At 39.3% G+C, this 23,806-nt stretch overlaps 1 protein-coding gene across 4 annotated transcripts in view; it reads left to right on the forward strand.

Annotated features, from left to right (window-relative positions):
* Positions 1–23,806, forward strand: part of sdk1a (sidekick cell adhesion molecule 1a) — an 856,101-nt gene that overhangs the window by 670,821 nt on the left and 161,474 nt on the right. For all 4 annotated transcript variants that reach the window (XM_043711901.1, XM_043711903.1, XM_043711902.1 and 1 more), the window contains 4 exons: positions 6,924–7,033; positions 12,355–12,505; positions 16,355–16,592; positions 21,770–21,885. In XM_043711901.1, coding sequence (XP_043567836.1) covers positions 6,924–7,033; positions 12,355–12,505; positions 16,355–16,592; positions 21,770–21,885 — 615 coding nt within the window. The remainder of the gene's footprint in view (positions 1–6,923; positions 7,034–12,354; positions 12,506–16,354; positions 16,593–21,769; positions 21,886–23,806) is intronic.

Genomic DNA, 23,806 nt, shown 5'->3' on the forward strand with positions numbered 1-23,806 from the left:
AAAATTAAAGTGTAGGGAACAGTGTACTGAATGAATAGAGTGCTGATTGGCAGACAGGAAATAAAAAGGAGGAATAAATGGCCTTTTTCTAAGCAGTGGGCTGTGACTAGTGAGGTGCTGCAAGGATCAGTGCTTGAACACTAGCTGTTCTCAATATATATTTGTAATTTAGATGAGGGAACTAATATGTAATAACTCCAAGTTTGCAAACTTGGTAGCTGGGTGGAAGGGTGAGCTGTGAGGTGATGCTTCAATGTGATTTGGGCAAGTTGAGCGAATGGACAAATGTGTAGCAAATGAAGTATAATGTGGCTAAATGTGAAGTTATCTGCTTTGGTGGCAAAAAAAGGAAGACTGGTTAATATCTGTATGGCAAAAAAATGGGAAAGATGGAGATGCAACAAAACTTGGGTATACTTGTACACCAGTTGTTGAAAGTAAGCAAGAGGTGCAGCAGGCAGTTTAGAAGGCAAGAATTGGCCTTCATAGTGAAAGGATTAGTGTACAGAAGCAGGGATGTCTTGCTGCAATTGTACAGGACTTTGGTGTTGATTTGGTTCCTTTAACTGAGGAATGATGTTCTGGCTATAGAAGTTTGAGAAACAAAGGTTTATCAGTCTGATTCCAGGGAGAGCAGAACTACTGTATGAAAAGAGATCAGTCATCTGGACCTTAGAGGAATGAAGGAGAATCTCATTGAAACTTACAAACCTTCTGTAGGAATAGGTAGGTAACTGCAGAGATCATGTTTCTGATGACTAGAGAGTCCAGAATTAGGGGTTACAGTCTAAGGATACTAGGTAGGCCATTTAGAATTGAGATGAGAAATTTGTTCACTCTATGACATTCTGAGGTAAAGAAAGTGGGTGAGACCAAATCATTGAAGAAGTTTGATGTAATTCTTAGAGCTAAAGGGATCAAAGGCTATGGGGAGCATGATACTGAATTGGATGATCAGCCTGGTTCATATTCAATAGAGGAGTAGACTTGAAAGGCTGAATGGCCTACTCCTGCTCCTAATTTCTATCTTTCCATGAAACACACAATTAAGATACAATCCCATCTTTCTGACAGTATCACTATTCAGTATTTAAATACTGGAGATAATTTGCTTCTCTATTGTATCTACAGGTTTAAGTTAAGTCTGGGAATTGAAAGAAGCAGTTGAGAATTCAATAGCCTCTTCCTTGATTTTATTTTAAATTCACTTGTGGGACACGGGCATTTATTGCCTATCCGTAGTGGCTCTTGAGGAGGTGGTGATGACCTGCAGTCCTTGTGCTGTAGATACATCGACAATGTCAGTAGGTAGGGAGTTCCAAAAAGAAGAGGGGGGGGGGGTTCTGGAGAAGAAGAGAGGTCTCAAGGGTCTTTCTGAAGAAGGGTCACTAGACGTGAAACATTAATTCTGCTTTCCCTCCACAAATGCTGCCAGACCTGTTGAGCTTTTCCAGTAATTTCTGATTTTGTTAGGAAATTCTAGGAATCTGATTCCAAGACAGTGAAGGAACGGAGATATATTTTGAAGTCAGCATGATGAGTGCCTTAGAGGGGAATTTGCAAGTAGTGGTGTTCCCATATATATGTAATCCTTGTCCATCTAGATCGTGGTGATTGTGTGCTTAGAAGATGCTGTTCATGAATCTTCGATGAATTTCTGCAATGCATCTTATAAATGGTATACTCCACTGCTACTGAGTGATTGATAGTGGAAGGAATATTTGTGGACATGGTGCCAATTAACAGGACAGCTTTATGCTAGGTGGCTTCAACTTTCTTGAGTATTGTTGGAGCTGCACTCATCTAGGCAAATATTAGCATTGTGCTTTGTAGGTGGTGAACAGGCTTTGAGGAGTCAGGAGATAAGTTACTTGCCACAATATTCCTAGCTTCTAATCTGCTCATATAACCACTGTATTTATAATGCTAGTTCAGTCCAGTATATTTCTCTGCTTAGTCCTGATTAATAAACACAACTCAGCTTAATACTCAATGAATGGAAGAACACTAGGAAGCTCAGAGGAACAGAAGGTTCTTGTCCACAGATCCCTGAAGGTGGCTGGACTATGTTGGAGCTGTACAAATCTTTGGTTAGCCCACAATTGGAGTAATGCATACAGTTTTGGTCACCACGTTATAGTAAAGATGTGATGGCACTGGAGGGGGTGCAATGACGATTTACCAGGATGTTGCCTGGGATGGAGTATTTTTGCTATGAAGAGGCTGGATAAGCTCAGGTTGTTTTCATTCAAGGAGAACGTTGACTGGGGTGCTGATTAAGGTGTGTAAGATTATGAAGGTCATCAATAAAAAACAGCTGCTTCCCTTAGTCGAAGGATGAAGAACAAGGGTGCACGCTTTTATAAGTAAAAGGCAGGACGTTTGGAAGGGATTTGAGTTAAAGTGTTTCACCCAGGGGTTGGTAAGGGTCCGGAATGTTCTGCCTGGGAGTGGAGTTGAGGCAGGTAACCACAGCCTTTAAAGAATATTTGGATGAGCACTTGAAGTTTCATTGCCTTCAAGGCTACATTCAATATTCAAACTAAATCTTTCCAAGCCCGAAGCAAAATTTTTAAAATTCCTGATCTTTCTGAACAGAAAACAAGCTAATGTTTCTCAATATTTGCTGTCTGAACTCTTAAAATGCTCCCAGTACAAACAAATTCCCATTATTACCCCAGGAGCTCCTACTTTGTCAAAATGGTTTTAAAAATCATACTGCAGAGATACTGACAAGTTAATTATTAAGCCTGCTCATATACATGGTCCAAAACGCACACGCCACTAGTTCAAGAGGCAAGTTCTGAAATACATGTCATTAATATATTTTATATAAATCTCGCTCACCACACATCTCAGGGCACACTACAAATTTACAATCAATCTGAGAAAGTATCAGACAACTCTCTGAAACAAGGTATTCTTTTTTTAACTTAAAAGAATGAAAAATTAAGATAAATGTCAAGCTGTGATTCACATTTATGGTTAAAATGTTTGAACACTATAACAACAGATTCTGAATTAACTTGAAACCAGAACCCATATCCGCTATTGAAATGGATTTCTCAACTGTGCAATGCTTTGAAATGGCTTCTGGGTTTGCAGTTTATTGCAAGCCAGAAACTAATTGGTTTAGTGTCAATTTTTTCAAAACTGCATTTGCTCAAGACGTGATTTCATTAAACAAATAGAGAAAAGGGTAATTATACATTCTGATGGTTGCTAATAAGCAATTTATGCTGCAATCATATTATTTGGTAAGAACTGCAGCAACAATAACAACTTAACATGTACGTAGTACTGTTCACAAAATACTGTTTGTAAGAGTGCAAGTACTCGCATTTTCTAACACGATATCATACCCATATAATGAAGAAAAACACTTCACAACCAACAAATTACTTTTGAAATGTTGCCAGTGTTGTTACATAGGTAAATATGGTATTTAATTACATACCATAACACATACTCCAGGAAGTGATCAAGCTGAATGACAGAACTAAATTGCAGTTTTTTCTTTGAGTTTTGCTGGCAGAAGTGTATAAATAGAAAAGGAACAGAACTCAAAGGAGCTTAGGAGGGACTAAAAGCAAGAGACGGATTTTTGAAAATGGGTCCAGAGAGATAGTTAGGTGAAATGGTTCCAGGACAGAGTATCAAAGATTACACAATACTTATTAGAGATCAACTTCTAATGAAAGAATTGAGGGAACAGGGGCACATTAGTAATCCAACCCAGAAAGTTGATTATGGACTGGAATTTATGTTCAGAGTATATTATCTAACAAGAAGTATCTAAGAATGAAAAGAAGAATTTTGAATAAAATTGCAGAAAATGCTGGAATCGCATACAAGACCAGGCAGCATCGATTGCAAGAATGTGGGTGAGCAGTTCATCTCTATTGTTGAATCTCCAGCATTTACTTTTACAAAGGACACCCATAACAGCATCCCCACTGTGTGTCTGAAGGTTGTGAATAGATGTTACCGTGTTCTCACAGAACCAAGCCAACTGTTGTGAGATCAATAGACCACACAGATTTGTCAATCACACTGCCAAAACAGCAAGTGTTGGGTTGCAAGTTGGGTCCTGTGCCAGCCTTTAAAAAGGCAAACATCCAATTGCAAGCAAGGTCGTTTCTTAGAACATCTGCCATTGCAGTGCTTTTGGAAGTACCCTGGAATGTTTTTGGAAGTATTTGGTTGAATTCCTAAATTTGCCAATGATTGTCACTGCATCTTTACAGTGGGGTGGGTGACCTTTACCTCTCAGACTACAAGAGGCATCAGGGCCACAGTTGTAGTGTCTGTGCCTGCAGTACAAAAGGCAAATTGGAGACAATGCAGACAGGAAGCTCTTTTGATGCTTTCAGTCAAGTTGGATGCCAGTTAATTCACCCAGAATCTTCTTGCGTATGTCCATCACAACTCTCTTTCTGTTGCCCCATTGAGATCCTCCTCAGTAGAACTCTTCTACGATCTCACGTTCCAGTGAACTGGCAAATGAACTTTTCTTTGTCCCTAATTTGCCTGCATCACATGCATACCTGGATGACTCACCATGTTCTGAACCCATTTCAATATTCCAGACAAACATGTAAAGTGGCAATATCTGACATGGTGCCCCCTCCAAGTGTGGTGTTAGTGCTGTGTATTTATTCCACCCTCTCTTCCCTTGGGTTGCTGTGGCTCAGAAGGCAGCAGTTTGCAAATTTCTGAAATCATAAAATAAGAATGGAAAGATTGGTAATGGAAGGAAGTGATAGATTTCCATGATTGCACATTGGTGGCTTGCTTGTCACACCAGATAGTACGATCAGGATGAGATGAAATTGAGAAAAGGAATAAAACACATCAGACCCTTCTTATTGTGTCTCATGATCTTTGGATATGAGACTGGCAACATTGTTAGATGTGTAGGGGTGAATTTCTTGACACAATAAAACCCCCAATATCCACTATCTATACATTCAGAATTCTTATGCAACCAGCAATCAGAAAGCCACCTCCCTACTGCATGAAGTAGTCCTCTCACAATACTGATTGCGGGGTCCAGCATCAGGAAGAGTGTGCCACTGAATCCCAAACTCTTGCCCTTGCTGCTGACCCCTGGACCATCCCCATGCAACTCCGCCCTGCATCACTCTCCACCTGTGGCCTGCTTCCCACAACAACCTTGGGCCTCGGATGAGTGGATAACCAACTGCAGCCACTGCCTCTCTGGTGGCACTTCCAAGCAATGAACAACAAAGTCTACTGCTGTCCAGTTGAATGCCTAATTGGCATTTAATGCAATGGATATTTCATGAAAAGACTCAGTGCAAGAAAATTGAATTCTGCAATAAATTCAAATCCATAAGGTGAAGATGCATTCACTGAACTGACCGCCCATGTGAGGTTATTAGACTTGCTGTGGAGCTGCCTAGACCCGAAGTCCAGGCTCCCAAAGTTAACCTCCCTTGCTCCCACTTCTCATTATGAAGCCTCCCTTATGAAGGCTCTCTCCACCTTTTCAACTCTGCCTCCATGCAACGGTGCATCCATCATGCTGGAATCCTGTTTCTGACTTAATGTCCTATTTTCCATTATTTAAAGTTTAGCAGTATTATTTAGTGCTGATTTCCTTTGCAAGAAGGAAACACGTTTCTGGCTGGATCAGGTGTTCTCAAAACCAATTCTATTTGGCTCTTTTCTGAGTCTAGAGACAGCCAGTGACACCAAACAATCACCAGTGTAGAAGTACTTTCTGTTCATTCAGGGGATGTGAGCGCTGCTGATTGGATTAACATTTATTGCTCAATCCTAGTACTGCTCACTCCAATGTTACTGTCTAGCCAATGAAGCCGGGGCATTCAAATGGGCGTACTAGACACTTCCAGTGGAATTTGTGCAAGCAGTTCGTAAAGCACAACGCTTACATCTAAAAGTAGGGAAGACATTTTTTAGCTATCCAAGTGAATTAAAATTTTCAAAAGCCAATGCATCCTTGGTGTTTTCTTTTCTCGCCTGTTTTACTTCTGTTGTCTCTTTATCTTCTATGTGAGATCTCTTTCTGGGTCTGCCACATGGTGAGACTAGAGCAAGCGGAATGGGGTCACTTTTTGCTCCCTAACTCTGACAGAAAAAGGGAAGATTTGAAATACTGAGAGCTGCTTTTGTAAAACATTGGAGGAAATTCTTTGCTTCATTGGCACTTCTGTCTAACCTGTTGTGTTTGGAGAAACCAATGTGTACAAATATAGTGCTAGATTCCATTTGATGAAAAACAGGAAATTCTTAGTGCTGATCTTTGAAGATTAGGGAAAGATCACAAACGTGCCGACAATGCAGCTTTGCAGCTACTTGATAGACATTAACTGATAATACTGCTATCACCAGCAGCGAGTTCTGACCTTGGTGTCAAGAAGCTCTCTTCACTTGAGAAGAAAATACCTGACTCATCCAAAATTAATGTACCTTTTCTCAGCTAAATTGAAAAAGCTACTTGGCAGCAAGCATGGAGAAGACCAATGTTTAATTCTTTAGATATTAGCACTATATAGGAGGAAATTAAATTATTATTACTCAAATTGCAAATTAACCTGAAAAAAATATATTTATTTGAATTTTTAGTTCTCCCTACAAAATAAAACTGGCACCGCAACATAACTCCAATGTCTGGATTTTGACTTCTCTACAGTTGAGTGTAATTGTTAAATAAGCTGCAAATTGTTTAAAATTTCTAAAGTTAAGTATGACATACCAAAAACTGTAGAACCAGAATTTTTTTTGAGTTTTAACTTTCAATTAAAAAAATTTGTTTTACCTGTTGCCTGTGTACTGTGAATGTTAAAATATGAGGTTCTAACAATATTCTAAGTCAAACAACATTTCACTCTTTATAACTAATTTCCTGTATCAGTATTATATCATTTTATCCTCAGATTGGAATGATTGGAGATGATGAAGAGTGGGTTGTACTGTACGAAGTAGAGAATGAACCAGATGCCCAGATGTTAGAAATCCCAAATTTGATGCCATATACATACTACAGGTAAGTCAAAGGACATTGGTGTGAAAGTTCATTTACTTATATTTTTAACTATAATGTAAATTGCAGCCATGATATTTTAATGTACCTTTATATAAAGCTCCTGTTGAAATTTAAATTAAGGAGGCATGACTCACCAGTTTTAGCACTCCACTAATTCACATGTGGCACTTTGTTTCCAACCCATTCCTGGCTTGATGTCATGAAAAAGTTGATGAACAATAATGTATGTATGTGGAGTAAATGTGCAATTTCAAAACAGCTGCAAACAGCTGTGGTACTGATGGTGCTCATGTATTCTGACATGGTTGACTGTTTGACTCAGGCCCTAGGGTGGAAGATAAGAGCAGCGAAAATATTCACACAAGTACAATGAAGGATGCTAATCAAAGTTTGGGATACATGTTTGGTCGGACAAAACATAGAAACATAGCAAATTGGAGCAAGAGTAGGCCATTTGACCCTATGAGCCTCTCTGCCATTTATTATGATCATGGCTAATCATACAACTGAATAGTCTGTTCCCACTTTTTCTCCATATCCTTTCATCCCTTTAGCACCAACTCATTCTTAAAATCATAAAATGTTTTGGCCTTGACTGCTCTGTATTATAGTGAATTCCACAGCCTTGCTACTCTCTGGGCGAAGAGATTAATCCTCAACTCAGTCCTAAATGATTTACCCCATATCCTTAGATAGTGACCCTGGTTCTGGACTCCCTTGTCATCAGGAACATCCTTTTCACATTTACCTGGTCTCATCCTGTTCAAATTTTATAGGTCTATGAGATTCCCCCATCATTCTTCAGAACTTTAGTGAATGTAATCCTAACTGATTAAACTTGTCCTCATGCGTAAGTCCTGTTATTCCCAGGAATCAGCCGGCAAACTTCGCTGTGCTCTCTCCATAGCCAACACATCCTTCCTCAGATAACGAGACTAAACTGCAATAATACACCATGTGTGGTCTCATCAAGGTTCTGTACAATTGTAACAAGACATCCCTGCTCCTGTACTCAAATCCCGTATGAAGGTGAACATTCCACTTGCCTTCTTGACCACCTGCTGAACCTGCATCCTTACCTTTAGTGATTCACGTACGAGGAATACCCAGGTTTCATTGCATATCCCTTCTCTCAATTGCATATCCCGTCTCTCAATTGCATATCCCTTCTCTCAATTTATAGTTGTTCAGATAATAATCAGTCTTCCTGTTTTTGCTCCCAAAGTGGATAACCTCACATTTATCCACTTTATACTATTTTTTCCACCCTTCACATTTTACTTTTGCACCAGACAGATATGAACAATTGTTGTAATTCGCTCATGTGCTCTTTGAATGTTGGCTATTGTCTTTCCACTGTTATCTCTTTGCAGTAACTTCCCCAGTTGATCATAGCCAACTCATGCCTCATACAATCGTAATTTTCTGTAATGTCCTAGTCTCAGAATCAATTACCTCACTCTCCAGCTTGATGAGAAATTCTGTTATAATAAGGTTGCTCATCACCAAGGGGCCTCACACAACTAGAATGCCAATTATTCTTTTCTTGTTACCCAATACCCAATCTTGGATGGCCTGTTCTATTTGGTACTTCAACATTTGGTCCAGAAAGCCATCCAGTATACAGTTCCGGAATTTTTCCTCTACAGTTTGATTACAGATTTGATTTGCTAAATCTATGTGCAGATTAAAGTCACCCATAATTACAGATATTCCTTATTGCATGCATCCTTATCTCCTGTTTAATGCCATTGCCACCCCCCTCAACCACGCACAGTTTTGGGAGTCTACATACAACTCCTTGCACAATTTCTGCAATCATATGTGCATCTAATCTTATCGGCATATGATTCAGGAAGTAATCCTAAAATCATTGCTTTTGAGGACCTAATTTTTAACTTAGTTCCTAACTCCTTTACATTCTATTTTAGGACTTAATCCCTCTGTTTTTACTAATGTACATGCACATTGTTTATACTAATGTGTACCACAACTAAAGGCTGTTCACCTCCCCCTCTAGAATATCGTGTAGCCACTCTGAACCATTCTTGATCCTTGCACCAGGGAGGCAACATATCACTTGCAGGTTAAATGCCCGTCTATTTCTTTACAATTAAATCCCTAATACTATTGCATTCCCACACTTTTTACTCATCCTCTGTGGAGCAGAGCCAAGCTTGATCCAGTGAATTTCACTGTTTTCCCAAACAGGCCATTCCCCTTAACAGTATCCAGTCTGCTTTGCAGGGAATAAGCACAGGAGACTACAGCACTGTCTGGCTCGTCCTCTCGCTCTGCCTGGTGGTCTCCCATTCACTTCCTGTCTGTGGAGTCTTAGCCTGCACAATGGCCACCTCTCTATATGTGCTATCCACAATACTCTCCACCTGGAAGATATTCCACAGTGTTCCCAGCCATGACTCCAGCTACTAAACCCACGCTTCCAGAAGCTGTAGCTGGGACGCTTCCTGCACCCTGGCCTGGACACTGGAAATGTTTCCAGCTTCCCACATAGAGCAGGAAGAGCACATCATGGCTTTGAGCACTCCTACCCTGACTTAAATTTAAATTAAACCTTTTGCAAGATGCTTAATATCAAATAATATCAATTACTCCAGGCTCCTTACTCAGTGGCCCTTGTAACTATGGACTATAGTCCTTACAAATTATAAACTGCAGTGAAAGAAAAGCTAAAAAAAAAAACCTCTTACCCACCAAACCAAATTCCCAGAAATACACGTTCACTCTGGCTATGTCTGAGTCAAGTTGTGCTCTCGCAACCCTCATGTAAAGCTCACTGACAAAGGGGCATTTTGTGCTTGAAATTTGTTTACACTGGAGTACGAAATTCACCACAACAGCAAAAAGAATTAAACTATATTTGCACAGGAATCACATAGAAACATTCTGGAAAAGTCTTTTTGCATAAACTCTTTATTGCCTCAGTAATGAAGATCAAGCTATATCTATAACTTGATTGAAGTATTTTCTATATCAACATCATTATCACTTGAGATTACTAAAAGTTGTTTTAAAACTAAGCATTTCTGTAACCAGCTCCGACCTAACATCTGTCAGGGAAGCTATTGTAAGCACATGATGTAATACATCCATACCATCTTGGGTATGTGAAGGATACTGAAGGGCATTTGCTGTCAACAATGTAAAATATTTTTTTTTAAATTTATAATTTGTGGTTTGATCATCAAGGCTAAACTGACATTTCCATTTATGACACTTGTCCTGTCATCGTGACTAATGTGGTATAAATTCTTATGTGGGTGGTTTTAGCACATTAATAGTTTTTGCACCACATGGAATCAATATGTCCGTGTCGTAGACATTAACAGGAATCTCACTGACTTGTACTTGCCAACATAATGCAGTCACTTGTCGCAAATAGTGTTTTTTTGAAATTGCTTGCTGCTAAAAATGTCACTCTTTAAAATAGTATTGCATCTTTGAAAACCAAATAAACTTTAATTGTGATGTAAACATCTCATAACAAGTTCATTATTCCTATCAAGGTTGTCTCATAATGCTGGAAGACATATGGCTATATTTTGTTACATGCATATTTTTCAACTGTTTTGAAATATAATATTGCACTGTATCATTTTAAAGCAATAAGACCAATTGTTGCACCACTAGGTATGAATTGGTTTTATATTTAACTTAGGAAAATGACTTCTCTCTTCAGGGGCAATTGATCTGTCATATTTTTCAGGCAATTTAGCTATCATATTTGTTCAATTACCACAATAGCCAACTAAGATCAAATAAATAATAACGTGTGGGGCATTTTAAAAATGTTGCCTTGCTACAATTAATATGTTTAATTCAACTGTTTGCCATGATTGATCAGTAATGTTTAAAAGTAAGCTAGATGGACAGGTGAAATATCTGATTGCCACAGCTTTTCTTCATGAGAAATGTTCACAGAAGATTTGTGCACTCAATATAAGAAAATTTTCAGCTACAATTGTATTAAGTATTTAAATAAAGACTTCAATTTAATGACAATCACAGCATTTTATAAAAGTGGTGCTTTTCTCAAACTTGTCATTACTCTCACCCTTGGATGTGCATTAATCTGCATATTTAAAAGATTCTTAAGTTGGTATTTCTTTAGTTTAGCATGGTGCTCTTACAATTATTTTACAGCCAATCAATGTGATTATTCCATGCTCTTTTTAAAAAAAAATTAAGCAAAGTGATTGATTTATTTCCTAATGTCTCCTTGTCCTCATTTTAGAAATGTTTTTTAAACAACCGAAGTCAAAGGAAAGATTCAAAAGCATCATACCTATTTATTTTATTTTCTGTGCTGGTGAATTTCATAGTTTGAGGCGAAAATTCATGGTGCACGCAAAAAATTAAGAAAAATTTAGCTAAAGCTTTGCAAAAGCAGGAAGACTATCTGATTTTTTTTACGCCATTTAAAAATGTTATTTTGTTATCCCCTTTTTGGAGATTTGATTGGCATGTAATATTTTTTGCTGATCACAATCGATAGATTATTTACTGCCACTTTCTAAATAAAAATTGTGAAATAGGTGTGTTTACTCCTGATAGCTTGCTCAGTAGAGGAGCAAGCCTGTGTGGTACTGAACAATTCAGAGCATCAGCTTGTGCCTGGTGTATGCTAACATCTAATAGGAAATTGACTGTTACTAGTCTCAAATTTCCCTGGTATAAGGAGGGAAGGTGGGGGAGAAAAAAACAAGGTTTCCACTGCTGAGTGCTGTTCAAGAACCCTTAACTGCAAGATACGTGCATCTAGACACAAGATAAGGTTAGGATCAGAAAACCTATTTTCCAGGTCAAAATGCTGCTGCCGTTTTACTTTATTTCACTGATGAAGATGGACAAGCTTACAGCAAGGCAGCTGCTTTCTGTGAAATTTAATTTGTACCAAGAACTATTGTTGATGGAAGGAACAGGAAGAAATTTGAAAGAACTGCATCTTATCCTTCAGTATTATGTATTTATTTTTGCTGTTATTTTAGAATTTGGCATTTACTGCACTTCTCTGTAACATTCCAGCTACAGTTTTATGTGTATATATGTGGGATATGTGTGTGATTTATTTACCTCTAGATCATTGGATCACAATAAAAATATTTACACAAACTAGTCATGTTACCAGGCTGCCTTGGACAAGAGACTTAGTTCTTTGAATTTTGAAAGGGCAGTCAAATTTAATAATTGACTTCCTTGCCAACGGAAAAATTGCATTTCTACTCCTTTAAGTATTTTATGTTTCTCTGAATAATAAATTTAATTCTTTTGTTAAATGTGCTTCATTATTTTGTCATTAGGTTTCGAATAAAACAGCTGAACATAGTTGGCTCTAGCCCCGTAAGTTTGCCTTCCCGTGTAATTCAAACTCTGCAGGCTCCACCAGATGTAGCACCTGGTAGTGTCACGGTGCGAACAGCAAGTGAGACCAGCTTATGGGTTCGCTGGGTGGTAAGTGAAGATTCTATGTAATCACAATTAATAAAATGCAGAATTACAAAATGGAGCAAGAAAAATATTATCCATAATAATCATCATAAAATAATTAACAATCTGAACAAGTTATGACAGAGGGTTTTTATTAATGGTGCTATGCTGTAGCACAATAAAGTGGGATTTCCTAGTGAATAATGTTGGAACCACAACAGTGTTGAATTCATAGCAGTTTCTTGAACTCTAGATCTGACTGCAAGTTGATGCAAATTGCAAATGACAACAAACTAGGAGTTTAATCAGAGGAAGCAGCTCAGAAGTTACAAAATTGGTTAATCTGAATATATGAGTGAGCACGTACTAACTCAGATTATTTTTATTTGTTCATGGAATGTGGACATTGCTGTGCGAGGCCAGCATTTATTGCCCATCCCTAATTGCCCAGAGGGCTAAGAGTCAGTCACATTATTGTGGGTCTGGAGTCACATTTTCCAAACCAAGTAAGGACCATAGCTTCCTTCCCTAAAGGACCTTGGTGAACCAGATGGGTTAGATTCAATTGTAGTATAGATTCTTAATTCCAGAATTTTATTAAATTCAAATTCTTCATCTGCCATGGTAGGATTCAAAACCAGATCTCCAGAATATTTGCTGGGCTTCTGGATTAATAATCCAATGATAATACCACTAGGCCATTGTTTGTTCAACATAACAAGCATATGAGCATACATACAAACATTCAACCAAACATAGGACTACAAAACTGATTCAGCCTTCAGCAAGATCATAGCTGATCTAATTGTGGTCTCAACTCTACTTTTGTGTCTTCCCCTGACCCACCCACCCCTCCACAATCCTTGACTCTTTTGCCTATTTAATATTGATCTAGTATCCTAGGTTCCATTGCTTCCTGGGGAAGAGAATTCCACATACTAATAGAACTTCGAGAGGAAGGATTTCTCCTAATCTCTACTCTAAAAGGAAGCCGTCTTGCTCTTAAACTCTGTCCCTAAATTCTCATCTCTCCCACAAGCAAAAGCAAACTTCCAATACCCACTCTATCAAGTCCTTCCCCAAGCTTATGTGTTTCAATAAGGTCGCCTCTCATTCTTTTCAACCACAACAGTTATAGCCTCCAGTTCAATCTTGCTTCATACACCTATCAGGCCAGAAATGAGATTGAACCTCTTTTAAATTGTTTGTAATTAATTCCAGTACAATTATATCTTTATTCAATTAATGGGACTAAAACACTACACAGTATTCCAGATGTTGTCTCTACAGCTGCATTAAAACATTCTATTCCCCTTGGAATAAACTATGTCCTCTGATGTTTGCACAATGTTCAGTGCCATTCATAACTCCTCAGATACTGAAGCAACCTGTCTGTGTGCAACAATACTTGGACAACATTCTGGTTGGGCTAATAAGTGGCAAGTAATGTTCATGGCACATAAATGAAAGGCAATGACATCTCCAAAAAACATAGAATATATCCATTGTCCTTTGACATTCAATAACAGTAACATAATTGAATCCCTGCCTATCAACATCCTGGAAGCTGAACTGGACCAAACACATAAATCCTATGTTGGCAAGAGTAAGTTGGAGGCTCGGAATTCTGTAGTAGGTAGTTCACCTGTTGTCTCCCCAAAACACATTTATCACATACATGGCATAAGTCAGGAGTGTGATGAAGTACTTTCCTCCTGCCTAGATAGGTGCAGCTCCAACAACACTAAAGAAGCTCTCAACACATCTAGGATAAAGCAGCTTGGTTGTTTGGAACCCCATACACCACCATTATCATTCATTCCATTCTCAACTGATATATAGCATGAGTAGTATGTACTATCTGCAAGATGTTGTGCAGTCACTCACCAGGGTTTCTTTGACAGAATCTTACATTCTCACGACATCTACTATCTAGAAGGACAAGGGTAGCAGATGCATGGGAACATCACCATCTGCAAGTTCCACTCCAAGTCACACACCATCGCGACGTAAAACCATATCTCTGTTCCTTCACTACTGCAGTCTCAAAATTCTAGATCTCCTTTCCTAACAGCACTATAGGTGTACCTAACCCCAAGGACTGATGGGTGATAAATGCTGACTAGTCAGCAATATCCATGTCTCATGAACAATTTTTTTAACTTGCTTTCCTAATCACTTGCAATACCCTGCATAATAACATTTTGTAATTTTTGTACCAAGATACCCAAATCCCTCTGCATCATCAAGTTTTACGGTTTCTCTCCATTTAAATAGTTCACTGCATTGATATTCTTCCTGCCAAAGTGAACAAGTTTACAGATGCACACATTAAACTCCATTTGCCATGTTCTTGCCTCCTAATTTATCTTGCCTATATTCCTTTGTAGACTTTCCTTTTGACAACTGACTCTTCTTTCAACCTTGGTATCATCATCAAATTTACCAATCGTGTATTCAGTTATTTCAGCCAAGTCATTAACATTGTAAATAATTAAAGGCAGAACACCTAAATCTGTGTCAACTATGCATCAGGTTGCCATTATTAATATTCCAAAAATGAAGTTTAACAAGTAATTGTCTTTTTTGCAAATGATAAATGGCAGCTGAGCTTTTTGCTGCGGCTGCAAAAATCATAGGATCCTTTTGTTATATTGGGGCTCTATCTTCAATTTACAGTAAAAGGGAAGAATGAAAGAGGTCCATGTAACCAGTTCTGACAGTAAACACAGATGATTTAATTACTAACGATTAAAGGTGGCAGGTTGTTCCTTTAAGAAGAAGATTGAGTGCAGTTGGGTTTCTAAAGAATAGCAAATTAGCATTCATAATTGAACATAATATCTATGTGATTCATGTTTCCATTGAAATGGGAAAGGGGCATGGAATTAGTTCACAGTTCCACTAATGCTGTCAGGCGCAGCACGCTGTCGATAAGGTGCTCTCCGACATGTACAACAATTTTATGGAAAACTCTTTAAAAATTTAAGACCAGATTGTTCCTCACTTGGTTTTCTAAGCCAAATGGATTGCTGTTTCAAGTCTTAGTGATCAAATTTATAAGTCATTTCCTAAGATTCAATTTGAAAGCATTTGATTGTTTTAATAGATTAATGTATTATGGTCTGCGGGGGAAAAAATAGTTTTGACACTTATAAGGCCATAGCTTGAAAGTAGGAGATTGCAATTGTTTCATCCTGTTATTTATTGACGAGCTAAGAAAAATTGCACAGGGCACTATGTTAGAACTAATTATAAAAGACCCAATTTTTTTTAACAATCTCATCATCTGCAGTTGTTGCCTGGGAATGGCTTCCCCCATAATAGTGGCATTTCAATCAGAGCAACCTTCTCCTGCTCCAAGATATGTAGATCACCTAAACTGAATGTCTACGAGAAAATCAGACAGGCAGAAAATAACATTTGGAAGGGAGCTGCTCAATTTGCTATTGTTTTTCCATAGTTTACTACACCCTTGTGTTATAATTTAAACAGGCATTAAAAGAGGAAAATTTGTCCCAATCTCTTCAGTCTCAAGTTTCATTGTTAATTGTTGTAAAGAGAAAACTCAACAAAATACCTTTTTTTAATGAGACAATTTATGATGTGATTGCAGAAAAATGTTAGGAGAAAGTGAGGACTGCAGATGCTGAATTCAGAGTCGAGAGTATGGTGCTGGAATAGCACATCAGGTCAGCCTGATGAAGGGCTTATGCCCGAAACATCGATTCTCCTGCTCCCCAGATGCTGCCTGACCTGCTGTGCTTTTCTAGCACCACACTGCAGAAAAATGTTGTCAGGTACCATAGCAGAATTGTATGCTAATCAGCGTTTTTTTAATTCTGAATGCATTGAAAACATATTTGTCCACAGCCTATTCCAGAGTCTGAATATAATGGTAACCCTGAATCGGTTGGATATAAAATCAAGTATTGGCGACTGGATGGTCAGGGTATGCCTGTACGTCAGATAATTAATGATCGCTTGGAGCGGGAGATCACAATTGAAAACCTAGAGGAATGGATTGACTACGTAGTCCAGATCCAGGCTTTTAATGCCATTGGTTCAGGACCTTGGAGCATCCAAGTCCGAGGGCGTACAAGAGAATCAGGTACTGAATCAAAAGACAGTTAGGAATTTATAATCGAACAGGCATCTTCAAGCCTATTGATCTTATTCCCTATTTTTTTGAAATATATACTTTGTGGTAAGTTTCAGTATTTATTAAAGGTAGAATGTCAGCACTAGGAAGTAGAATACTTCCTACATTTTTGTGAGTGTCAAGCACTGCCAGGTGAGATATAGCATAGTCAGACACAAGATTAAATTTTTCTCTCTCTGGCCCACAGTGACCTTTAACTACAGCCTCAAGGCAGCACTATCTACTGCACCAGTAAATTTCCGTCACCCATTTCTTACTGCAGCTATCTTTCTGGTCTGTTTGAGTGGTTTTGCTTTTTTTTGCCTTCAGAGCAGTTTTGCACTAAACATCAGTGTAATCTGTTAATTGTAAATTAGTTGTATTTAATTGAATAGAGCTAGAGGGCACTTATTAGCTTTTCCCATGAACACAGTGACACTTACTGAAACTTGGGCTTGTTTAAATTAGGAGTTGTATGTTTTAATGTTTCACTATGTAAGTAAATGTTGGACTGAGTAAGCATTAACATCAGCACTATCCTTCAACAGCTTGATTTCTGGATCATCATAAAATCTGCCCACAGTCTTTTTTTTATTTTGAATTCTTGCAGCTGTGGAGAGTTTTATTTGAAGATAGGACCAGTACTTGAAATAGTTATATGACACTGTGTCCTTTTTCATATGAAAATGTCCTGCAAAAATTCCAGTTCACATTGAATGTATTTTTTTTTTCTAAATGTTGTTTTTGTTACCTTTGTTTAACCCCTAGTGCTCAATTAGCCTAGTTTTGACGAATAATTCAGTTGTCTGACGGTACTGAATTAATTCCAGTGGAGATGGAGTTGTTCAACCTAAAGTATTTCAGATGCTTTGTCATTTCAACGATGTATGCTAATTCAGATTTCTTCTACTGCTGGGCTTAGTGAGCTATGTAACTCTTCCAAGCCAACTCACTCAATCATCACTCAGAGTTTGAACAATTTAAACAAAACATTGGAAATACTCAAGGAATATGAAAGCTTCTTTAAAAATAATCAGTTGTTTATTTTTTTAAAATTTATTGGTGCATTGTCCCTTTTAAAATCTGAAATAGTTGAATAGTCCTTGAATTTCTTATTAACAGGAGAAAGTGAGGACTGCAGATGCTGGAGATCAGAGCTGAAAATGTGTTGCTGGAAAAGCGCAGCAGCAGGTCAGGCAGCATCCAAGGAACAGGAGAATCGACATTTTGGGCATAAGCCCTTCTTCCTGAAGAAGGGCTTATGCCCAAAACATCGATTCTCCTGTTCCTTGGATGCTGCCTGACCTGCTGCGCTTGTCCAGCAACACATTTTCAGCATTTCTTATTAACACCCAGGTATGGCAAGAAATGTCCCATGCAACACAGACTCAGTTACTTATAGTGACTTTATAAGTACATGGTTGTTGAGTATCGTTAATCATTCTAAGCATGTATTTTAATATAAATAAACAAAACAAGACTTGCAATTATGTAGTGTTTTCCATGGCACAGATTTTTCAAAGTACTACACAGCCAATGAAGTACTTTTTTCTTGAAATGTGGTCACTATTCTAATGTGAGAAACTGCAACCAATTTGCAAACTCCCAAAAACACGATAACCAGATGAACATTAGTCTGGACATTAGAGATAAATTGCTGTGCTGTTCTTCAAAATAGTGGCATGTTATCTTTTACACCTATCTGAGAAGGTAGTTTGGGTACTCAGTTTAATCTCATCTAAAAGACAGCAGCTTCAATACTGCAGGACTCCCTCAGTACTGCATTGGAGTGCAGCCTTTTTTGTGTCCTTGCCCTCCTATGGAACTTGCACCATGGCTGACATATAAACATCACAAAGTAAATTCAATTGGCATGTACCTATATGGACTGGATTCAGCCAGCAGACAATCAGAATCATCTGTACAGCAAGTGTACTCGCATGCTTCTTTTGAATGATTCTTCTCACTTTCACATGGCCCAAAATTTGAGGGAGCAGTGCATAACAAAAGTATCCTAAATCCAGGTGAAAATCACAGCTTCCAATGCAAACCCTGAGATAGACTTACTGTTGTGGTTCTGTTCGCCGAGCTGGGAATTTGTGTTGCAGACGTTTCGTCCCCTATCTAGGTGACATCCTCAGTGCTTGGGAGCCTCCTGTGAAGCGCTTCTGTGATGTTTCCTCCAGCATTTGTAGTGGTTTGAATCTGCCGCGTCCGGTTGTCAGTTCCAGCTGTCTGTTGCAGTGGCCGGTATGTTGGGTCCAGGTCGATGTGCTTATTGATTGAATCCAACACAAATTCCCAGCTCGGCGAACAGAACCACAACAACGAGCACCCGAGCTACAAATCTTTTCACAAACTTTGAATAGACTTACTGCTAATCAGTCTTCCTGGTACGTACAGAATGACCTACTCGGTCTATGCTGATTAATTAGAATTAGATTCATTATCACGTACTCAAATACAGAAGTGCACGAGTACAGTGAAAATTGTACAGTGTCACCATTCCTGGTGCCATTTCGTATACAAAGTAGAAAAATGAAGAAACAAAGTTTAAAAATTAAACATTACAATCCTTCTTGGTATAACGTAGAAAAATAAAGAAATAAAGTTAAAAGTTATCCAGTACAGTTTTTAAGTGCTGAGCCTTGCTGGGCTCGTACTCCCTACAAGAGCTTGATCTTCTCCATTTTTGCCTGCTCTTCCTGCGCTAGCTCACCACAAATGCCAGGAGAGCTCAGGCTACCAACTATCAACATGCCCGCATTGCTCTTGATGTCACCACTGATGCTGGGGGACCTCTCTCAACTCTGTTTTGGGCTCATTCCTCCCATGTTTGGCTCTATCTCCAACATTCAATGTCCTGAGACAGACCCCCAGCCACTGCTATGCACTGCAACTCTAACTCACCGCCAAATGTCCCAATCCATGCCCCCAGCTGCTACCACACTCTGGACAGCAACAAAGCTGCGATACCAGCACCATCCCTGCCTCCACAATTGAGAAGAAAGGTAAGTAAAACACTAAAAAAAAGGAAAAGTAAAGAAAAGTGAATGGAGTAGATGAACTTACTTCACCACCACCGTATTGAATATTTTTAATATATGGGAACATTTAAATGAAGCCACCCTTCTCTTCTGGCTGGCCATTTCGCATCTTTAACTTAAATAACCAATACCATCCCTCTATAAATGTGTCACTGTAGTGAGTTGGAAACAATGTCACAAGAAACCTGTGACGTACTGAGCATGTTTCAGAATTCCTGCTAAAAGATGGCTCAAATTTGCATTAGATGCCATTGACATTAAAGAGCGGAGTATGGTATCAGGGTCCATATAATGTAACTGCTCTTACATATAAGTCATCTTCTATTTGCCAGTAAAGTTGTTGATGTTAAGTGGAGTGTAACGTGAGCAAGGATAAATTTTAATGTCCAAGTTAAGCAGATTTAACTGCACCAGAGTAAATGAAACATTCTGTAATATTGAAAATGCCAAAGCCAAAGTTAAAATGAGATGACTTTAAATTATGCTTACTATTTCCTCAGAGCAAATTTCTTAGGTTACTAAAAATGACCCTGGTGCCCAGGTTCTCATTCTCATCTATGAATGGCCCCTGCAAGGAAGTTCTTGGCCATCCACTACACCTCCAATTTTGGTGTCATCTGCAAACTTACGAACCGTACCTCCTGTATTCACATCCGAATCATTTATTTAAATGTCAAAAAGCAGTGGACCCAGCATCAATCCTTGTGCCACAGCCCTACGGTCCGAAAAGAATTGGAATTAGAATCCCTACAGTGTGGAAACAGGCCCTTCAGCCCAACAGGTCCATACCACCCGTCCGAAGAGTATCCCACCCAGACCCATTGCCCCACATCTCCCCCGAGTAATGAACCTAACCTATACATCCCCGAACACTGTGGCCAATTTAAGCATGGTCAATTCACCTCGCCTGCACTGTTTGTGACTCTGGGAGGAAACCGGAGCACCCGGAGGAAGCCCACACAGACACAGGGAGAACGTGCAAACTCCACATAGACAGTTGCCCAAGGCTGGAATCAAACTTGGGTCCCTGGCGATGTGAGACAGCAGGGCTAACCACAGAGCCACCGTGTTGCCCTTAAACCACCCACCATTCTCTTTTTTCAACCTTCAAGCCAATTTTGTATCCAAATGGTTAGTTCTCCCTGTATTCCATATAATCTAACCTCACTAACCAGTTTATGAGGCGTAACCTTGCCTTACTGAAGTCCATATCGATGTCTACTGCTCTGCCTTCTTCAATTTTCTATGTCACTTCTTCAAAAAACTCAAGTTAGTGAGATATGATTTCCAATGCATAAAGCCATGTTGACTATCCCTAACCAGCCCTTGCCTTTCCAAATACATGTACATCCTGTCCCTCAGGATCCCTTCCTACAACTTGCCCATCTCTGACATCAGGCTCGCTGGTTTATAGTTCTCTGACGTTTCCTTACCACCTTTCTTAAAAATGACATCACGTTAGCCAACCTCCAGTCTTCCATCACTTCACCTGTGGCTATCAGTGATACAAATATCTCAGCAAGGGGTCCAGCAATCATTTCCAAAACTCCCCACAAAGTTCTAGGGTGCACCTGATCAGATCCCAGGGATTAATGCATTTTAAGAAGTCCAGCACCTCCTCTGTAATATGGACACTTTTCATTATGTATTTCCTCAAGTTCTCTAACTTCCATTCTTCTCCACAGTAAAAGACTGATGCAAAACACTTCAGTAAAGTTAGACCATTCAATATGTAGTGTATCTCTTGAGTGACTACCCAACACATCCTATTCATATCTCTCTCACCCGCTGACTCCAGACCGTGACCTGACACTATCCCCTTCCGCTGACTCACTGGAGACCCATTCCATCACTCTGTCTCAGCCCTTTTATCGCCCAAGCACCCCGATTCCTCACTGGACCAGATCAGATCCCCACTTCTCAACAGACCCGACCTCCTGACCCTTGCTGGACTGGCCCTAGTTTCTCACCCACCTGCTGCTGGCTTCAACCTATTTTTGATGTGGCCATTCATTTTATCCAGTTATGACAATGCACCCTATAGTTTGGGATGTTCTTATAGTTTTAACTGTCGCAATGATATTATTTTTTAACTTTCAGTTCCATCAGCTGCACCGGGAAATATTACAACAGAGGCTGTGAGCTCCACACAGATACTGGTCATGTGGGGACCAGTCCCAGATTCTGAGCAAAATGGACTGATCCTGGGATACAAGGTATGGGTACTTTTACCTTAAAAATATAGATGACATTTAAAAAAACTAGCTGATCTATCACTCTCCTATTCACCAATGTTACAATTAGGAAACGTTGCTGCTAGTGTTACTGTCCAGCCACTTAACTAATCAGTTTAGGGGAAAGGAAAACCTCGAAGGCAATATTCTATTGACTGTAAAAGGACCTACAGTATCCTGATAGTGTAAAATCAGGAAGCTTAGTTTACAATTTTACACTTATGCCCAACATTGTCAGATAAACAGCATTAAATATGGTTAGATTGCAACTTCTGATTCAATATTTTCTAAATTATAGATGCTGTGCCAACACAAAATCCCAAGTTCAATTTTATTTTGTTAGGTAAGGGTGAAGGGATATTCATCAATGGCAGATAAATGCGATATAGGTACAGATAGCACAGAGTGGCACAGTGATTAGCACTGATATCTCAGAGAGCCAGAGACCCAAGTTCAAATCAAACCTTGGGTGACTGTGTGGAGTTTGCACGTTCTCTCCATGTCTGTGGGTTTCCACCAGGTATTCCTGTTTCTTACCACAGTCCAAAGATGTGCAGGTTAGGTAGATTGGCCACGCTAAACTGCCCCAAAATGGCCAGGGATGTGTAGACTCGGTTGATTAGCTAAGGTATTACAGGCATAGGCGGGGTGGTGGGTATGGATGGGATGCTCTTGGAGGGTCGATGCAGACATTCTGCCTTGTAGGGACTTTTATGTTCTATTCCATGTGACCAACTAGGATCTAACAAAAGTGCTGAGTAGGTAAATGGAGCTGAAATATCTGTTTCTGTGTTCTTAAAATACCAGTGCAGTAGGGTGAAGATTGTGGATTTAGAGAGCATTTAATACGATATTCTTATGTTGCTGTTCAAGCTGCACATCTACAAATTCAGCTCATCACATTTTAATTCTGCTGTCCTGTAAATGTAGTCCATCCAATAAGGTATAGAATTATATGATTAGTGTGCAAGTTATGAATTCAACACACTTTTCTACTAGATCTTCTTTGGCCATCTATCTAAGATTCAGGTCAATCTTAAAAGCTCCCAAATGCTCCATTGTTGAACTCCGATTACCTAGTTCACTGTCAATGCAGATTTGGATGAGATGGTTTTTGTCCACTGACTCCTGAACTATATAAAATCATCACGTCAGGCAGCATCTGTGGAGACAGAAACAGAATCATATTGAACTCAAAACATTAACTGTTTCACTATGCATAGATGCTGGCAGACCCATGCGTTTCTCCAGTATTTTCTATGTTTGTTTCAGATTTCCAGCATTGATGGTATTTTTCTTTTATTGGGAAAAATCATTTAATTCATAAACAGATGTGCTTTGTGGCTAAGTAAATACAGCTGGATATATATAGAATTCAATAAGATCATATTAGTCAACTCACTAATGTGTATTACTTTACAAGCTAGTCAGGCTTTCTTTAGAAGAGACATTGGTAATATTCTCTTTTGTTGAAGAGCCTTCAGAATTTTCTTAACTCTGTCCCTCAACTTAATGCCCAGTCTTTGAGGAGGCTCAAGGGCGGAGGAGCGGGAAGTGGATCAAGGGCGGAGGACCCCGCCCCTCCAACCGCCACCAGGACAGAACCCCACTGGTCATCACCTACCACCCCACCAATCTCCATGTACAACGTATCATCCGCCGTCATTTCCGCCACCTCCAAACGGACCCCACCACCAGTGATATGTTTCCCTCCCCTCCCCTATCAGCGTTCCGAAAAGACCACTCCCTCCGTGACTCCCTCGTCAGGTCCACACCCCCCACCAACCCAACCTCCACTCCGGCATCTTCCCCTGCAACCGCAAGAAATGCAAAACTTGCGCCCACACCTCCCCCCTTACTTCCCTCCAAGGTCCCAAGGGACACTTCCATATCCGCCACAAAT

This window comes from Chiloscyllium plagiosum, chromosome 21 (genome assembly GCF_004010195.1).
Source record: "Chiloscyllium plagiosum isolate BGI_BamShark_2017 chromosome 21, ASM401019v2, whole genome shotgun sequence".
Classification (NCBI taxonomy): domain Eukaryota; kingdom Metazoa; phylum Chordata; class Chondrichthyes; order Orectolobiformes; family Hemiscylliidae; genus Chiloscyllium; species Chiloscyllium plagiosum.